Source organism: Hemitrygon akajei, chromosome 15 (assembly GCF_048418815.1).
Source record: "Hemitrygon akajei chromosome 15, sHemAka1.3, whole genome shotgun sequence".
Classification (NCBI taxonomy): domain Eukaryota; kingdom Metazoa; phylum Chordata; class Chondrichthyes; order Myliobatiformes; family Dasyatidae; genus Hemitrygon; species Hemitrygon akajei.
This window is the reverse complement of record NC_133138.1, coordinates 27,281,271-27,299,466: the sequence shown is the minus strand read 5'-3', so window position 1 is coordinate 27,299,466 and position 18,196 is coordinate 27,281,271. Positions and strand designations below refer to the sequence as shown.

Sequence of the window (18,196 nt, the reverse complement as noted above, 5' to 3'; positions counted from 1 at the left end):
TTTCATAGGAGAAAATGGATAGGGTAAATTATTGTGCATTAATGACAGTCTGGGTCACCTACATTGTCTTGAATCCAAAAGCATCGGCACATTGTTTTACAATAGAGCAAGTGGGTCACCATTACAAATTCTTAACAGCAGTCAGTGGCAGTTTCTGTGGTTTCTGCATCATGTATTAATTCCCTAAAATTATGGAAAGAATTAGATGTCCCTTTTCCAAGTGACGAAGTGGCCACACTATAATTCCAGCTTCAATATATAGTGGATGCGTAAGGATTGCAGAAAATGCCACAGTCACCCTTTTACTTTGGTTGGTGACCCTGTTTCATAAGACCCAAGAGCAGAATTAAGCCATTCAGTCCATTGACTCTACTCCACCATTCTATCATGGCTGATTTATTATCCTTTTCAACCCCAATCTACAGCCTTTCCCTTGTAACCCTTGACACCCTTACTAATCAAGAACCTATCAACCTCCGCTTTAAATATACCCAATGACCAGTGCTCCTCAGCAGTCTGTGACAGTGAATTCCACAGATATGCTACTCTCTGGATAAAGAAATTTCTCCTCATCTCTGTTCTAAAGGGACATCCTTCTGTTCTGAGGCTGTACCTTCTGGTTCTAGACTTCGCCCACTATAGGGGGCTGGTTTCGAAGTTGTTCGAAGTTTCTGGTGGTTCAGGGTCAAATTAAAGTAGACCTGTGGTCAGAATTGTTTAATGTTTTGAATGGGTCTCAAGGCATTTAAAAGTCTAGGTACCAGAACTTGGTGTATTCACCTTGGGGAGGATAGATTATGGGGTGCAGTCTATGAAGACCAGAGAAGTCACAAGAAGCAAAATCAAATGTTATGACATTCGTCTTCCTTTTCCATTCTTTCCTAGTGGCATTCCTCTTCAACTGGATTGGTTTCTTCTTATCATTTTGCTTGACCACTTCAGCTGCTGGCAGGTATGGGGCCATCTCTGGATTTGGTCTCTCCCTGATTAAGTGGATCCTCATTGTTCGGGTAGGTGAAATGATTCCCCATGTTGTATTTTCCAATGTTGTTACTGAAGATATAATAGAATCGTAGCAAGATGTTCTTTAAATTACATTCACATCTTGTGTTTTTGTGACCATCCAGTATTTTATAAAGTGTTATAAATCAGCTTCTTGTTGCCAAATCATGGCACCTAACTGAGTTTGATGTATGTTTACACAGTGTTATGACGTTCACACTATGAATGCCATTTCCCATTCAATTGGAAAATTTCAGCCTTGGCACAATGAAATGCCAATTTCTTTGAAAGAAATGCTTTCACAAGAAGAAATCACAATCAAAGTTGCATTATTTCAAAATAATGTTCCAGTACTTGAACTATTTTTATGACTGAAATCTTGCGTGCAGCCTAAAAAGTACTTGAAACATAGAACAAAGAACAGTACAGCTAGAATCAATCCTTCGCCCCACAATGTCTGTACTGACTATGATGCCAAGTTAAATAAATTCCATTTACCCGTGCATGGCCTATGTCCTTCTTGCCCGTCTCTTCATGTGTCAAAGTGCCTCTAAAATGTTGCTGTCTTATCTGTTTCCACAAGGTGATAAGTGAAACCGGGAGGGGGGAATGAATCATCAATCAACTTTCCAGCCCTTTACTTCATCTCTCCCCCGCCCGGTTTCACCTCATCTTTTTTTTCCTCCAGTCCTGCCAAAAGGTCTCGGCTTAAAACGTTAGCTGTTTTTTTTCCTTAGATGCTGCCTGGCCTACTGAGTTCCTCCAGCATTTTGTGTGCATTGCTTGGTCTCCCAATCTGTGCCAGGTCTCACCGATATATAGGCCACACCGGGAGCACCAGATACAGTAGGTGACCCATACAGACTCAAAGGTGAAGTGTCGCCTCACCTGGAAGGACTGTTTGGGGCCCTGAATGGTAGTGAGGGAGGAGGTGTAGGGGCAGATGTAATAATTGTTCCACTTGCAAGGATAAGTGCCAGGAGATAGATCAGTGGGAAGGGACAAATGGGCAAAGGAATCACCCAGGGGGTGATCCCTGCCAAAAGCAGAAAGTGATTGGGGGGGGGGGGGGGGGATGTGCTTGGTAGTGGGATCCCGCTGAAGATGACAGAAATTACAGAGAATCATGTGCTGGACGCAGAGGATGGTGGGGTGATAGGTGAGGGCAAGAGGAACCCTGTCCCTGGTGGGATGGTTTGAGGATGGGTTGAGGGCAAATCTGCGTGAAACGGAAGCGATGCAGTTTAAGGCAGCGTTGATGAAGGAAGGAAAACCCCTTTCTTTGAAGAAAAAGGAGGCCATCTTGGTTCTGGAATGAAAAGCCTCATCCTGAGAGGAGATGTGGCAGAGACGGAGGAATTGAGTGCTCCTCTCCCTTTTCTTTCTTCCATGGTTTTCTTGCTTCACCTATCAGATTCTCCCTTCTCCAGTCCTGTATCTCTCTCACCAATCACCTTAAGCTCTTTACTTCACCTCTTCCCCCACCCACCCCCTTTCTGGTTTCACCAATCACCTTGTGGTTCTTCCTCCCCTCCCCTCACTTTCTTACTCTGACTCCTCATCTTTTGTTCCAGTCATGATAAAGGGTTTCAGCCCCAAACGTCAACTATACTCTTTTCCATAGATGCACTTTCACAGATGCTGCTTGACTAGATGTGTGTCTACAGCATTCAGTCTTCATTTCAAAGTTCAAAACTCAAATTTATTATCAAAGTACATGTAAGTCACCATTTTCTACCCTAAGATTTATGGACATACTCTGTAAATCCAATAACTATAATCGAATCAAAAAAAGACCACAGCAACAGTGTGGGTACCAGTATGCAAATACAAAAAGAAGAAAATATAATGAATAAATCCAGGATAGAATAATAACTATAATAGAATCAATGAAAGACTGTAACAGTTTGGGCATTCAACCACTTTTGGAAAGACAACAAACAGTGCCAATACAAAAAGAAAGTAACAATAATAAATAATTAAGCAATAAATATCAAGAACATGAGATGAAAAGTCCTTGAAAGTGAGTCCATAGATTGTGGGATCAGTTCAGTGATGGGGCAAGTGAAGCTGAGTGAAGAGCCTATTGGTTGAGGGGTAATAACTCTTCTTGAACCTTGTGGGGGGTGTTTGTGTAGGTCCTGAGGCTCCTGTATCTTCCTGATGGCATGAGTGAGAAGAGAGCATGACATGGGTGGTGGAGTCCCTGATGACAGATGCTGCTTTCCTGCAACAGTGCTCCGTGGAGAGGGCTTTACCTGTGATGGACTGGGCTGTATCCCCTACCTTTTTGTAGGATTTTCTGTTCAAAGGCATTGATGTTTCCATACCAGGCAGGAATTGATTCAGACTTCTGACATCCTTTTAATCAAACTTTCACTCGCATGAAAAACAGTAACAGCAACAGTAACATCAAACACCCAACCCCTCTCTCACCCAAAAAAGTAACATAATGCCCACCTCCCAGTTAGCAGCAAGAAAGAAAGCACAAAAGAGGAGGCCAATGTAAGCTACGGTCCACTTCAATGTTCACATATGTCTAGGAATTTTGAAAACATCCTCCGTCAGCATCAAGGAGAGCAACAGGTTGAACGCAGTCCTTCATGCAGTCTTCATCCACTGAGATGTAGCCTTCCATGGGGAATAGCCTCCGGCCCAATGCGGTCTCCCCTGGCTAGAACAGTGCAATAATAAAAAAATACAAAAAATTGCAATAAGAAAAGGGTAGTGCAAAAAGAGAGCAAAATTTGTGAGGTAGTGTTCATGGATTAGTTGTGCATTCAGAAATCTGATGGCGGAGGGGAAGAAGATATTTCTGATATGTTGAGTGTGTACCTCCTCTCTGATGTAGGAATGAGAAGAGAATTTGTCCTCTGGCAGATACAAGATCTTCAAGGGTTTCACGGTATTAGATTATTTATTGCGCAATATTTCTGTTGCAGGTAATTCTAATGCTTAAATGGATCTTAGATTATTAACAGTTAGATTTCCTAAAATAAAATAACTTATGGCATAAAGCAAAATATAAAAAACTAACAAGTTGAAGATCAGAACTGTTAAAGCTATACTGCTCTGGTAGCATTGAGTATAACTAGTCTGTTTCTTGACAGTCTTTAATATGTTCCAGCTCACTTTGTGGTTCTGTGCCATACAGGTTCCTGTGCTGGCATGGTTCAAAGTTTCCCTTTCTCCTTCTCTATCTGAAGTCTTAAGAGGCTTAAGTGTCCTTGTAGTCTTTGAAATAGTCAGAATTTCTGGGTAAATGCTAAAGAAAACTCCCAAAGCTCTTTATAGTGCAGTTATTACTGTGGTGTAGAAAATCAATGCGACTTGAGAAGAGCTTGATTTCTATAGAGGAATGAGCTTAGTGTGTTGAACAGTCTCTCACTTTTCTACTTGTCCTGTTGAAGATAATGAGGTGGCTATTTGATCCCTCAAATTATTATTGATGTGTTCATTTAAAATCAGCAGAACTATAATTAAAGGTATAAATTAACATATTCTGTTTCATCTGTGGCCACTGTGTAAAAATAAACTTTTATTTTCAGTTCTCTACTTACTTTCCTGGATACTTTGATGGTCAGTACTGGCTCTGGTGGGTTTTCTTGGTGCTGGGTAAGTGTCTGATTTCCCTTTATTTTAAGAAGAAAATAATACTTTGATCATTTGTAAACACAGGCATTGCAAGGTTTGGATGATGCTGATATCGCATTAGCTTGTTAACTTTTTTCTCTACATTAGAAATCACTGTGGTGCACTTGAGATTTCCCATGGCAAAAATAAGTTCCTTTGCCTTCAGAACAATAATTCTCCCTAGTTTAGTAGCTTCTGTGTGATGAACCACTCAAGTGTATTGTATGGATTAAAAACGAACAAGAGGAGATATGGTCCAGGAATGTGACGAGGGAGGAGATGCAGCTTGAGGTTTATGCCAGTTCATTGGCATGTAGAAAGGTTAAGATGATGTTAGCATGCGTCAGCGAAGGTACTGATTCAGTGCTTTTAACAATTGCATCCAGAATTACTGTAATATTAGCAGGAAAGTTGAGGATCTTAACCACATTGAGGAATCAAGAAATGTTAATGAGCCTGGGACTGCAGTACATAGGATGAATACTCGATACAAGATAGTAACTTTAAGTCCACAGATCAATTTCCCAGAGAATACTGTGTACAAGATCATGTGGCGGATTGTCTAGGGAGATGAGTGAAATATATCTGCAGAACTAAGGAACTAGATTAATTCCAGAATGATATACTTTAGTGTTCCACCTGAATCCATACAGCATAGCATGAGACTGTTTATAAACTGTTTTTGTTGTTGTACTGATATTGAGCTTGGATTTTTGAAGTTCTAAGTTTAAATTGCATCATGACAGTTGTCATTTTAAATTAATGTAATTAAATTTGGAGTAATATCAATGAACAAAGTTTTAACATTAATGCTAAAAAAACCAACCTGTTCACTAATGTTGAGGAAAGAAATCTGCCAACGTTTCCCAGTCTAATTCCAGTTAAATTATTGTAGTTGAAATAATAAGTGCCTTCAACACAATCTGAAATGGTAAAGGAGTTGTATTCGGTTCAGGGAAGGGCAACGAGAGATGAAGAATAAATAGTGGTCTTGCCAGTGATGTGTGCAGAGTGGGTGGCAACAAGGAAACAAACCTGCACAAAAATACCCAAGTGGGATGAAGTGATTTAGTTGCTGTCTCCTTTCAATGACACTGATGTGTCTGTGTGGCCCTTTAGTTGGTAATTAGCAGGAAGGATTTGTAAAATTCCTAAACAGTGTTATTTCTGTATGCTCCAGGTTGTAATATTTCAGTTTTTAATGTATTTCAACTGACTCCATGGTTGTGTAGTGGTTACTGCAGCGCTATAATAGCTTGGGTGTCGAAGTTCGGAATTCAGTTGCAGCAACCTTTGTAAGAAAGTTTGTACGTTCTTCGTGTTGCATGTGGGTTTCCTACAGATGCTCCGCTTTCCTTCAACAGTCCGTAGACATACTGGTTACTGGGTTAATTTGTCGTTGTAAGTCGTCCCGTAATTAGGCCAGGGGTTAAATTGGTGGGTTGCTGGGCAACATGGCTCAGTGGGCCGGAAGATCCTGTTCCGCACGACATCTCTAAATAAATAAATATAGAGCAACATTTTGAGCCACAGATCTGTTCCCATATGTGACGTGATTAAACAGAGATGTGCACATTAGATACTGACCATTGCAGTTTGATGTCAGTGTTGAGCTCAGCATTACTTCTATTTAAAATGTTGTCTTCAGTGTTATGCTGCTGGTCTCCTGCTCCTGGTTAATAATCTATTGCATTTTTAACATTATAATTTTTTTTTAAATCTGGAGATTGTTAGCTGTACAGAAAGTGTTTACACTCATAACATTAATATTAATCTTAATATTGAACTATTTCTTGTTCTCAAAAGAGGCTGACTTCCTTTGGTTCTGTAGTGGAAGGCCAATAAATTCTACAGTTAGGTTTATAATGGCTCATTATACTATTTATTCAAAATATAGTGTGACAGTACTGTAAGATAGCAGTCATTCAGATTGGTTTGAACATTTTGAATGTTTTTTAATGAAAAGCTCGGCAAGTGACGTTCAGCATGATGAGTATGACCAAAAGTTTTCGTGAAATACATGAAAAATGCATATATGTTACTCCGATAGACTCTCATCTGCCTTGAGTACTTTCATGCACTGTTTACTATTTATAACTGTTTATTATATCTTTGAACTGTGTAGGGAGAACTTTATTCCTGTGAACTTTGCCTCAAAAACTTGTTAGAAAATTACAGAATTATCCATTGGCCGAGCAACTTTATCTAGAACACCTAGTTATTGTGCACCCTCAGTCAATTATCTTTGGTGAATTAATTAAAGCAGAAGAAATGGTTATGTTAGCAGTAGGTTTCAGATTGTCTCCTTTATTGACATTTGTGTTAAGAGCAGAGTTTGGCATCTTGGTTTTGTTTATTATATAACAACCATGTTGGAAGCCCACCTGTGAGAGTGGTGAGTAGGTTGGGATTTTGCTCAGTTGTGATGTCCTCCTTTGTATCTACATTTTAAATTACTTTAGCAACATCCGAGATGATGTTCGTGGAATGTACCAAAGCTAGGATTAAGGAGGAAAAGGACAAAGATCAATTCAATTATTCCTAATGATTTATGGTTTTAATATATTCCAGTAGGCTTTGTCTACGTTGAGAACATGGCAATAATTTAGTTTGCAAAATAAAACATAATAACATAAACACGTGTCAAGACTAAATGCTACAAGCAGTTCTGACTTTTACTTAAAAATTGTGTTTGCAACCCTGGTCTTCTGAAAAATGGTACTTTCTGAATTTAAGTTTCAATAAATTTATTGGGGTAGTGCAAATTAAAATGAATGGAACTGAAGGCTACTTTCAAAGTCCATACACTTTCCTAGATTATAGTTCCATCTGACAGTGATATAAATGCCAAAAATATGTTGCTAACCAACTTTAATGATCTGTGTTAGGAAGTGTGTGGCCATCTACTTTGATAGAAGGAATAAAGGTGTAAATTATTTAATAAATGTGGAGCAAATTCAGAAACTGGAAGTGCAAAGGGAATAGGGGTCCTAGTTCTGGATTCTCTAAAGGTTAACTTGTGGGTTTGAGGCATTGGGAAGGAAGGCAGATGCAAAGTTAACATTCATTTCCAAAGGACTAGAATATAAAAGCAAGGTGTCTAATGCTGAGGGTATAAAAGACAATGGTCAGACCACACTTGAAGTATTGTGAGCAACTTTGGACCCCATATTTTAGAAAGGATGTGCCGGCTTTGGAGAGGGTCCATAAGAGGTTAGTGAAAATGATCCTGGGAATGAATGGGTTAACATATGAGGAGTGTTTACATAGAACATAGAATAGTACAGCACAGTACAGGCCCTTCGGCCCACAATGTTGTGCCGACCCTTAAACCCTGCCTACCATATAACCCTCCAGCTTAAATTCCTACATATACCTGTCTAGTAGTCTCTTAAATATCATTAGTGTATCTGCCTCCACCACTGACTCAGGCAGTGCATTCCACGTACCAACCACTCTCTGAGTGGAAAAACCTTCCTCTAATATCCCCCTTGAACTTCCCACCCCTTACCTTAAAGCCATGTCCTCTTGTATTGAGCAGCGGTGCCCTGGGGAAGAGGCGCTGGCTATCCACTCGCATATCTATTCTTAATATCTCGTACACCTCTGTCATGTCTCCTCTCATCATCCTCCTCTCTAAAGAGTAAAGCCCTAGCTCCCTTAATCTCTGATCATAATGCATACTCTCTAAACCTGGCAGCATCTTGGTAAATCTCCTCTGTATCCTTTGTTTGATGGCTTTGGGTCTATACTCAGTGGAGTTTAGAAGAAAGAAGGAGACATCTCAGTGAAACCTATTGAATATTGAAAGGCCTAGATCAAGTGGATGTGGAGAGGATGTTTCATCTAGTGGGGGTGTCTGTGACTAGAGGGCAGAGACTCCAAATAGAGGGACATGCATTTAGAACAGAAATGAGCATTTTCTTTAGCCAGAAGGTAGTGAAACTAGAACTTATTGTCACAGATGGCTGTAGAGGTCAAGTCATTTGGGTATATTTAACATGCAAGTTGATATGTTCTTGTTTAGTAAGGGTGTCAAAGGTTAGAGGGAGAAGACAGGAGAATGGGGCTTAGGGAGAGAATAAATCAGCCATGATGTAATGGTGTAGCAGATTCATTGGGCTGAGTGGTGTAACTCTGCTCCTATATCTTACAATCTTATTTACTAAAATACATTATCCTGAACATGTTCCCAAACATAAATTTTCAGGGAAGAAAATGAAAAATACCAGAAGTAGCTGAGTTGAACTTGCAAAATTGTGCTATCTAATGGATGCGCGTAGGATACTGTTGCGAATCTGCAAAAGATAAGTGAAAAGGTGCAGTTGAATGCAAATTACCAGAGAACTACGATTTTGCAGTCATTAAGTACTGTATGTTGAAGACTGATTTCTTTAAATCCTTGGACATAAAGAAAGTCAAAGGATATCAGGTGTGAATGCTAAAGTGGCAGTGCCATAGATCCATGGTGCACACCGTGGATCTCCATTGTTCCATTTACTCTGTTAGATTCCTTTAAAGAGGCATCTTTGTTCCCAGAGCATCAACAGAAAATCTTCCTGCTGGTAGTTGCAAACCCATTTCTAGGAATTCACTTCCAGCCATGCCCCTGCAGTGGCCAAAATCCTTTCTATAACTGCATCTGCATTGATATCGGCATTCACAGCCAATTTTTTAAAAAGTCATAACATATTAAGAGTTAAAATATTTTTTAGGGAATTATGATTTAAGACAATTTAATAAAAATTTATGAATGCAATGTGCATTTTCTTAAAATAATTACCTGAAACTTGTATCTCTCCCTTTTAAACTTTTCCTCTTTATTGGGTAGATTTACTAAGCCCAAGTCCCCCAAAAAGAGTTTTGATACACAGATTTCACAGTATAGTTGCTGGAACTTGGTGGTCCACTAGATTCCATCTCTTAAAGTTCAAGATTATGCACCACTGATGAATTTGAGCCATGAATTAATTAATTGATCAGGCTGCCAAGGGGTTTGGCTTACTATCTTCCTTATTATTTTAATTCTACTTTGCCTAAATTAATAGAAACATAGAAAGCCTACAGCACAATACAGGCCCTTCGGCCCACAAAGCTGTGCCGAACATGTCCTTACCTTAGAAATTACCTAGGGTTACCCATAGCCCTCTATTTTTCTAAGCTCCATGTACCTGTCCAGGAGTCTCTTAAAAGACCCTATCGTAGCCGCTTCCACCACCATCATCGGCAGCCCAATCCATGCACTCAACACTCTGCGTTTTTCTTAAAAAACTACAACTTACCCCTGACATCTCCTCTGTACCTACTTCCAAGCACCTTAAAACTGTGCCTTCTCATGCTAGCCATTTCAGCCCTGGGGAAAAAGCCTCTTAACTAACCACATGATTAATGCCTCTCCTCATCTTGTACTCCTCTATCAGGTTACCACTCATCCTCCCTCGCTTCAAGGAAAAAAGGCCAAGTTCACTTAACCTATTCTCATAAGGCATGCTCCCCAATCCAGGCAACATCCTTGTAAATCTCCTCTGCACCCTTTCTATGACTTCCACATCCCTCCTGTAGTGAGGCGAGCACAGTTCTCCAAGTGGGGTCTGACTAGGGTCCTATATAGCTGCAACATTACCTCTCAGCTCCTAAACTCAATCCCATGATTGATGAAGGCCATATAATAGGAAAGAAAAGAAATAATTCCTCTCAGTTAATTCACGCCTCAGTATTTCAACTATCCCTGCCAATTATCCAACTGTACCAATGTCTTTTAATCCACTTCCACCTAATAATCCTATATTCTAAAATGAAATCAGTTTGCATCCATATAATACCTTTTATGACATAAGAGAAACAAGCGAAATAGCGGAAGTCTGCTGCTCTTTCATAAATGCATGAGGTATTTTAAGAACACAAGCCTGGGTGTTAATACCGTACCCGAAAGATGCCATCTCTATCTGCAACATGGCCTATAGTACAATAACGCAGTCTCAGCCTAAAATTTAGTGCCCAGGTCTTTTAGACTGGTGTTTGAAGATGCAATCTGCTCTTGAAGTGAGTAAGTCACCAACTGAACTACAGAAGTTATTTAACTATCTTACCTGCTGATGATTTTTTCCCCTTGAAGATTACTGTGTTTTCTAGGTTCCACTGGTCTGATTAGCTTTAATAGTAGTGTTTCTGGTTATCTGTCAAAAAAAAGATTTCCTTGACCTTTTATGTTATCTCGTTTGCTGCATTAAAGACATCATTCTTCTCATTAAAATCAGAACTGTAGACAGCTTTCCAAGTGATGTACTAAAACCTCTATTTCCTCTGAAGTGATTTATATTCCACAGTTATACCTTTGTCATGTCATTAATTTCACTGAAAGTTGTAAACTTGCCATAGTTCAAGCTCCTTTTTAAGATCTGTTAATGCTAATTCTTCTACCTTGTTTGAATTTAGTTTCTTAATCCCTTTCAGTGCAGAATGCTCTTGTATTCGTCAGTGATAAAAGTTATTAGCCCCTGTTGGATCCTAACCTCAGTTTCATTCTCCATCCCTATAGAAACCTGTCATATTCAGATTTTACCATAGCTCTGTCTCACTACTCAGTCAAGCTGTTAGGTTAAAACTTGGTGATTTAACCCAGTACTGATTATCAGAGCTCTGTAATCTCAATAAAGTAGCTTATATCCATTTTTGTTGTAGCACCTGGCTCCAACTTCCATCTTGTTACAGCTGAAACCTGTAATCCACAGTTGCCTCTTCATTACTACTACTCCTGTGAGATCATCTTAACAGCTTATATCCTGCCACCTGTTCTTGCTGATTTATATTGGTTATCTGTCACTCAGTATTAAATACTAAATCCTCATTCCTTCCAAGGCCTGGTCCAGCCCTTTTCTGCAACTATCTTTGGGCCTAATCTCCTGTCAGATAATATGCTGTACTGAATTTTTTTAAAATCTGCTCCACTGGCATGAGAGCATTAATCTATTATTTCCCTTTTCTCCAGAATACCTTCCTTAAATGTTTCTGTCATAAACATTCTCAAATATATCTTAAAGGGCAAATACTGGGCACCATTTCTAAATATCTTGGTGTCAATTGTTTATACTATACTTTTGTCCCTTGAGGTGTTTTCTTAATTATAAGTATGTACTAAGTGCAAGTTGTTGCTGCTTCCTGCTGTTTTGTTGGTAGATTTTATAAGCTTTCAATGCATCAATGAAGCAAAGTACTGATCTATGTGGTACTTGTACCTCAGATCCACATTTACTTTTCCTTTTTATTATTTGTTTCATGTTGACCTTAAGTTTAAATTTTTTGTTTGGTTAGAAGCTTATAAAGCACAAAGAAGGTGTTTGTTACCAGTCTTTTATTTTGAACTTTGCCACCAAGTCCAAATAATTGACTTTTAAGACCTTCCATTACTTAATGACATCCAAGAAGCTGCGGTGCTTTATCAGGCAAAAATCTCCTGAATCATAACTAATTGTTGCTTAATTAGCTATTATGTCAGTTCCAATGGATGAGTCAGCTTGTAATGCCCTCTGATTCAGTATTTGGGTGCAGATACATCAAGTAAACCAGCATAGATCAGCCCAACTCTTCATGCTGACCAACATGTCCATGTAATTAGTCTCATTTGCCTCCATTTGCTCCAAATTCTTCTAAACTTGTCATTCATATACCTGTCAAAATGTCTTTTAAATGTTTTAATTGTACTTGCTTAAAACACATCCTCTGGGATTTTGTTCCATACACCCACCACCTTCTGCTTAAATAAGTTTCCCCATTGTATTTCTTGCAGTTGCAATTTTGTATCTAATTTCTGTAAATTTGTTTCTTAGAATTTTAAAGAAAATTTGGCATTTGAAGAAATTGTGAACTTGGTATTTGCATGTTATTATGAATTGTGTCTAATATTTTATTTTGAGCCCTCTGAATTATCAGCATTTATATAGAGGGTCTTGTTAATAGTGTACAAGCTGAAGACTTACTGGCTAAATGGTACATTAATGAAGGGTTTGGCAATAATAACATTATGCATTGAATAATAATGACATAGGTTTTGTTATTTTTTCAAGCATGCTAATGTCTTTCTATCTTACAGGATTTCTGCTTTTCCTCCGCGGATTCATTAATTATGCAAAAGTTCGGAAAATGCCAGATACTTTTGCTTCTCTGCCAAGGACTCGGGTCCTTTTCATCTATTAAGGGTAATGTTCTGTGGCTTATCAATATTCAGTAAAAACCTTGCACTATTATCCACCTCTTGGGTTGCAAAATATAAATATGAAATCCTGCAGATGCTGGAAATCCAGAGTAATACACAGAAAATGCTTAAGGAACTCAGCAGATCGGGCAGCATCTATGGAGATTCAGATAACAGTCAACGTTTTAGGCCGAGATCCTTCATCAGGACTCCTGAGTAATTTTCTTTTGAAACGTTGATTGTTCATTCTCTGCATCAATGCCATCTGACTTGTTGGGTGTGTTAAGTTTTAAAATGGATGCCTTTTCATTGTATTGAAAATTGCATTACAATTTTAACCCGAAGAACACATGAAGAATGGGGAACTGTATATGTGCTAAACATATGGTTGTTAAATTAAACACCAGTGAACATGCAGAGTTAAATGAATTTGGATTTCAGTGGTATTTTATCAAAAAGCTCTGCATTAGAAATTTGAAGAGAATTCAGTCCCAAGGTTCTTGGGATTTGCTTTCAAATTGCTGACAAAATGAAAGGTCATCAAACTGAAACATTAACAGTGTTTTTCTCTTCAGATGTGCGACCTGTTGAGTTCTGCCACTGTTTCCTGCTTTTATTTTAGATTTTCAGGATCCGCAGTATTTTAATTTTAAACTTGACTTTAAATTTTTTTTCTGTGGTCTTGTTAAATGAAATTTGGCATCCTTTTTTAAATTTTATTTGGAAAGAGATTTTGTCTGTTCACTGTTAAAACTTCTCAGTTTCTTCGGTTGCAATATGCTATGTATTCTATCTAGTTCTTTTTAGAAATGAAGTGTGCTTGCTTTGAGTTCAAGCAATAAATATGAAATACTGAATTTTCTTATATTAATGCAACTGTTGTGTTGATTGCGATTGAAATCAAATGCCATGTTGAATGATGCCAGCTTTAAGCTGAAAGATCACCAAGCGACTGGAAGGAGGAGAGTTGTACATTCATCTATTCATAGTATTAGATTATTCACTCCGTTGTTTTATATAGCATCGGATACTTCCATGTCTGACGGTATTGCTGTAATCTTCTTGCAGTTTTTTTTTCCTGTTTTGACTGAAAATAGAATGGTCTCATTATAGTTTGGAATTTTTTTTTTCTTCCCCGCTGCAGATGGTTTCCTGGAGAGTGATTTCCTGCATCCGTAGGTTGAGCAGCTCGTTCACTAGCAACTGACACCTGCAGGAAGTGGACACAACTGGGACACAGAAGGAGGGACGTGGGGGGTGGGCTGGGCGGGAGAAATTTCACTGCATTAAAAAGGAAAGTGAGGGCAGTGTTTCATATCTATGTTTTTAGATGTACAATTTTAATAGTGAATGCTGAAGACTTGTAATCATTAAACTGTTCTAGTGGCTTCTGTTGAAGTGCTATCGCAACTGGTCTGTGATGTATTAACAATGCCTTATTCATTTGTAGTCATTACCTAGCATGCACTTTGCCCTTCTGGTCAATAGAGGGCAAAATTGCTTTACTATTCCCTCAAGGTTTTATCATCAGTGGGTTTTAAAGAAAAGACAACATAGCATAGAAATGATGCTGGTCATGATATGTTGAAAATAATGTACTTCTTGAAGCTTACAATCTCTGTAAAATGGTAAGATGAAATGTTATTGTTTGCAGAAAGGCTCTTCTGCATTTTAAGAACAGATTAAAGCACTTTCTGTTCTTTCTGTCAAGAGGTATTAGACTGTACCTTTGGGTTTTATTATATTCTAAAATATGACTGTAAATAAATCAGAAGATCTAATAAATGTGACTTATATAGGCGCTTTCAGAATCAGTGCTTGTTCAGTGAAACAAAGTCTTCAAAGTACATTTATTATCAAAGTATACAACACTGAGATTCATCTTTCTACAGATTGCCATGGAACAAAGAAAGAAAAAGAAAACCATGGAACCTGTTCAACGAAAAAACATCAAACCCCAAATGCGCAAAAAAAAAGCACAAATTGCGCAAATGGCAACAGAGAGCGAAAACACAATGTAAAACAGCAAACCACAAATCATCGAAACAGCCCAGACATGTGCTGTTCAGGTCAATCTACCACTGTGACATTCATTAACTTCAAGCCACAGAGCCAGTCTGCTCCATCAAAATTGCACAAGATAGCAGCAGAAAAAACAGGAGCAACCAAAAATGCATTATAACGTGTACTACAGAGTCCAATCCACAAGCCATGTCGATTAAATCTTGCCCAAGACTCAGGATTCCAGCACCATTATCTGGCTTTTACACAGAGTTCTATTGTTACACATTTCAACATTAATTTATTTCTTATCCTGATTGTTTTTTTAAAAATTCTATTTACCAGATATTCCCAACAGTGGATTTGGCAAATCCTGACAAGTTTCACTTTTACTTTAACTGGATCTACAAGACTTTGTCGAGTAGTGTGGCTACTCCAATTTCCTGCTTTGCGAAGTTGACGCAATGACTGAGATTAATCTTGAGACCTTTTATCCACCCCGCTCAGAACTATAAAAGGAAAATTAGTGTGGGGATTGGACTGACTGATCCATCATGACTAAATGCATGTGTGAAGCCTTGTTGGTTTGATTTCTCTCATTGTTTGCAGAGTGGAACAACTTACCAGTATTTATATCGAGCATCTTGACATCACTATGGCACAAAGGAAGACCCTCAATATCAAGGTTTGAGCAAGAATACTTTGGACAAGAGTGAGGAGAAAAACCAGTACCTGGTGAATCTGGCCCATTCAATTGAATGAAAGTGAGTTCAATATTCTGAAACATTGCTGCCCCTATTTACTGCTCTGATAGTTGTGTTAAATTGGATATTGAGAATGAAGAGGGCTGCAAGTGTGTGGTTGAGCTGGAATCCAAAGACGTAGTGGGTAGGTTAATTGATCATTGTAAGTTGTCCCATGATTAGGTTAGGGTTAATCGGAGTTGCTGGGGCAGATGGGTCAAGGGGCTAGAAGGGCCTACTGCATGCTGTATTGAAAAATAAAGTAAGTCTGGTGTGCAGCTCAGATCTTGTATTATCCTGTCCTGAAACTCACTCTGATGGGCTAGTAGCATGTCAATATTTTTTTGAAGCTTCTGCCTTTACTACTTCTGGAAAAACATGTTTTCAAAACAAACAAAAACCCAAATATGCTAACTACTGCAAAATTTATGCTGCTCATTGAAGCCTCTCCATGGTTAACTAGTTCTTCTTCTGCCACCTTCCTAGAAGTAAACTTTGACAAGTAATAAAGATTAATTCACACTTGGAATTTGGTGAGCAGTTTTGGGGCCCCTCATCTAAGGAAGGAGAGGATCCAGAGAAGGTTGACGAGAATTATCCTGGGGGTGAAAGGATTAATGTATGAGAGAGTTTGATGGCACTAGGCCTGTACATGCTAGAGTTTAGAAGAATAAGAGAGGGATCTCAATAAGACCTATGGAACGTTGAAAGGCCTAGATGTGGATGTGGAGCAGAAGTCAGGACCAGAGGTCACAAACCTCAAAACAGAGGGACATCCATTTAGAATCAAGATGAGGAATTTCTTTTAGCCAGCACGTGGTGAAGCTGTAGAATTCATTGCCACAGACGGCTGTGAAGGCCAAGTCATTGGGTACATTTAAAGTGAAGGTTGCTTGGTTCTTGATTAATAATGATTGTTTATACAGTGTGCTCTTGCCTACTGTGGAATATCCTCACTAAAGGTGCCAGAATCATGGTCGCATGCCACCTGGCAAGATGCCTTCAGAAAACAGCAAAGTTTGCATAAGAAACTCCAGCACATTTCAATGCTTCTCCTCTTGTTCTTCCAATGATGCCACTACCAAACCTGCATGTGGTAAATTCCATGGAAGAAAACCACATAAAATTATGGATTATAGAGGCACTCTTTAAGAATTAGATATTTTAATAAATAACACATGAAAATCTTGAGATGCTGGAAATCTAAAGCAACACACATGAAACGCTGAAGGAACTCGGGCAGCATCTATGGAAAAGAATTAGACAGTTGACATTTTGGGCTGAGACCCTTCTTCAGGACACTGAATCGCTGCTCTTTTGGTTGTATGGATTGGATTAATCATAAACAGCAAAAAAAATGAAAGGGAATGGAGTATTGCTGATTATTTTTTAATCTGGCTGTGCACATGCATGACATAATGTTTTAGGATGATTTCAATGCTGTATGAGCTCAGTTGTGATAATGGAGTTTTTGTTCTCTGCTTGTGCCCCTGTGCACCTATGGTTTCACGTTTTATTCTCTGGCCCAGGAGTTAAAACAATTTGTGCTTATCTGGATAGCTAGGGAGAAGCCCATGTTATCAACACCATGTAAACAGCAAGAGAAAGCTTTTACTTAAGTGAGATAGAGTGATGAGAAGCACAAAGTGCACCTGTTGGGATAATAACCGTCTCTGTGGAGAATAAAAAGCTTTATTGGAAGCATGTGTTTCTGTAGGTCTGTACGACAGAGTAGCCTAAGCTGCTTATTTCGGTCTGTTAGCACTGGAAGAAAATAAATCTGACTGAAACTATAGCTAATTATTTAACCTGAATACAAACTTGGGAAGTATATTGAGCTGGGGTGTCAGGTAGTGATTGTGAGGTGGAAAGGTTCGCACCTTGGTGTGCAGAATTTGAGTATAATAAGGGCATTGAATACTTGGCTCCCCAAATTTGAATATGACAAATGAAAAATGTTTAATTTAAGAACAAGCTCAGCTCAACTTACTTTGTCTTGAAGTTAACATAGAAACATGGAAAACCTACAGCACAATACAAGCCCTTCGGCCCACAAAGCTGTACCAAACATGTTCTTACCTTAGGAGAACCTAGGCTTACCCATTTTTCTCTATTTTTCTAAGCTCCATGTAGCCATCCAGGAGTCTCTTAAAAGACCCTATTGTTTCCGCCTCCACCACTGCTGCTGGCATCCCATTCCACACACTCACCACTCTCTGTTTAAAAAAAACACTTACCCCTGACATCTGATCAAAATGATCACTGTTCTGCATTAACTTCCTCATTTTAAAAAACTTTTTTTTTAAATGCAGCAGGTAATATGGTTTGTAGTGCATGCTTCTCCTTTGCCTCTGTTCCTTTTACCAGACCATTCCTTATGACTGCTAGCTCCTCTGCGGCCCAAAAATTTGTCCTACCCTTGAAATACATTTAGTCAGTCAGCATCCAGAATTTGTGACCTCTAACAGAAGAAATACTTTAAAGATTAGCTTTATTTGTCACATGTACCTCAAAACATACAGTGAGATGTATCACCATATCGTAGATGTGCTGAGGGTGCCCCTCAAGTGTCAACATGTTTTCAGTGCCACCATAGCGTGCCCACAAATCACTCACCCTAACCGAA

At 38.8% G+C, this 18,196-nt stretch overlaps 1 protein-coding gene across 1 annotated transcript in view; it reads left to right on the top strand.

Annotated features, from left to right (window-relative positions):
* Window positions 1-14,627, top strand: part of LOC140739232 (NEDD4 family-interacting protein 1) — a 43,886-nt gene extending 29,259 nt beyond the window's left edge. Inside the window, exons 5-8 of the mRNA XM_073067332.1 lie at window positions 886-1,010; window positions 4,551-4,617; window positions 12,725-12,830; window positions 13,971-14,627. Coding sequence (XP_072923433.1) covers window positions 886-1,010; window positions 4,551-4,617; window positions 12,725-12,828 — 296 coding nt within the window. The 3' untranslated portion in view covers window positions 12,829-12,830; window positions 13,971-14,627. The remainder of the gene's footprint in view (window positions 1-885; window positions 1,011-4,550; window positions 4,618-12,724; window positions 12,831-13,970) is intronic.
* The last annotated feature ends 3,569 nt before the right edge of the window (window positions 14,628-18,196 follow it).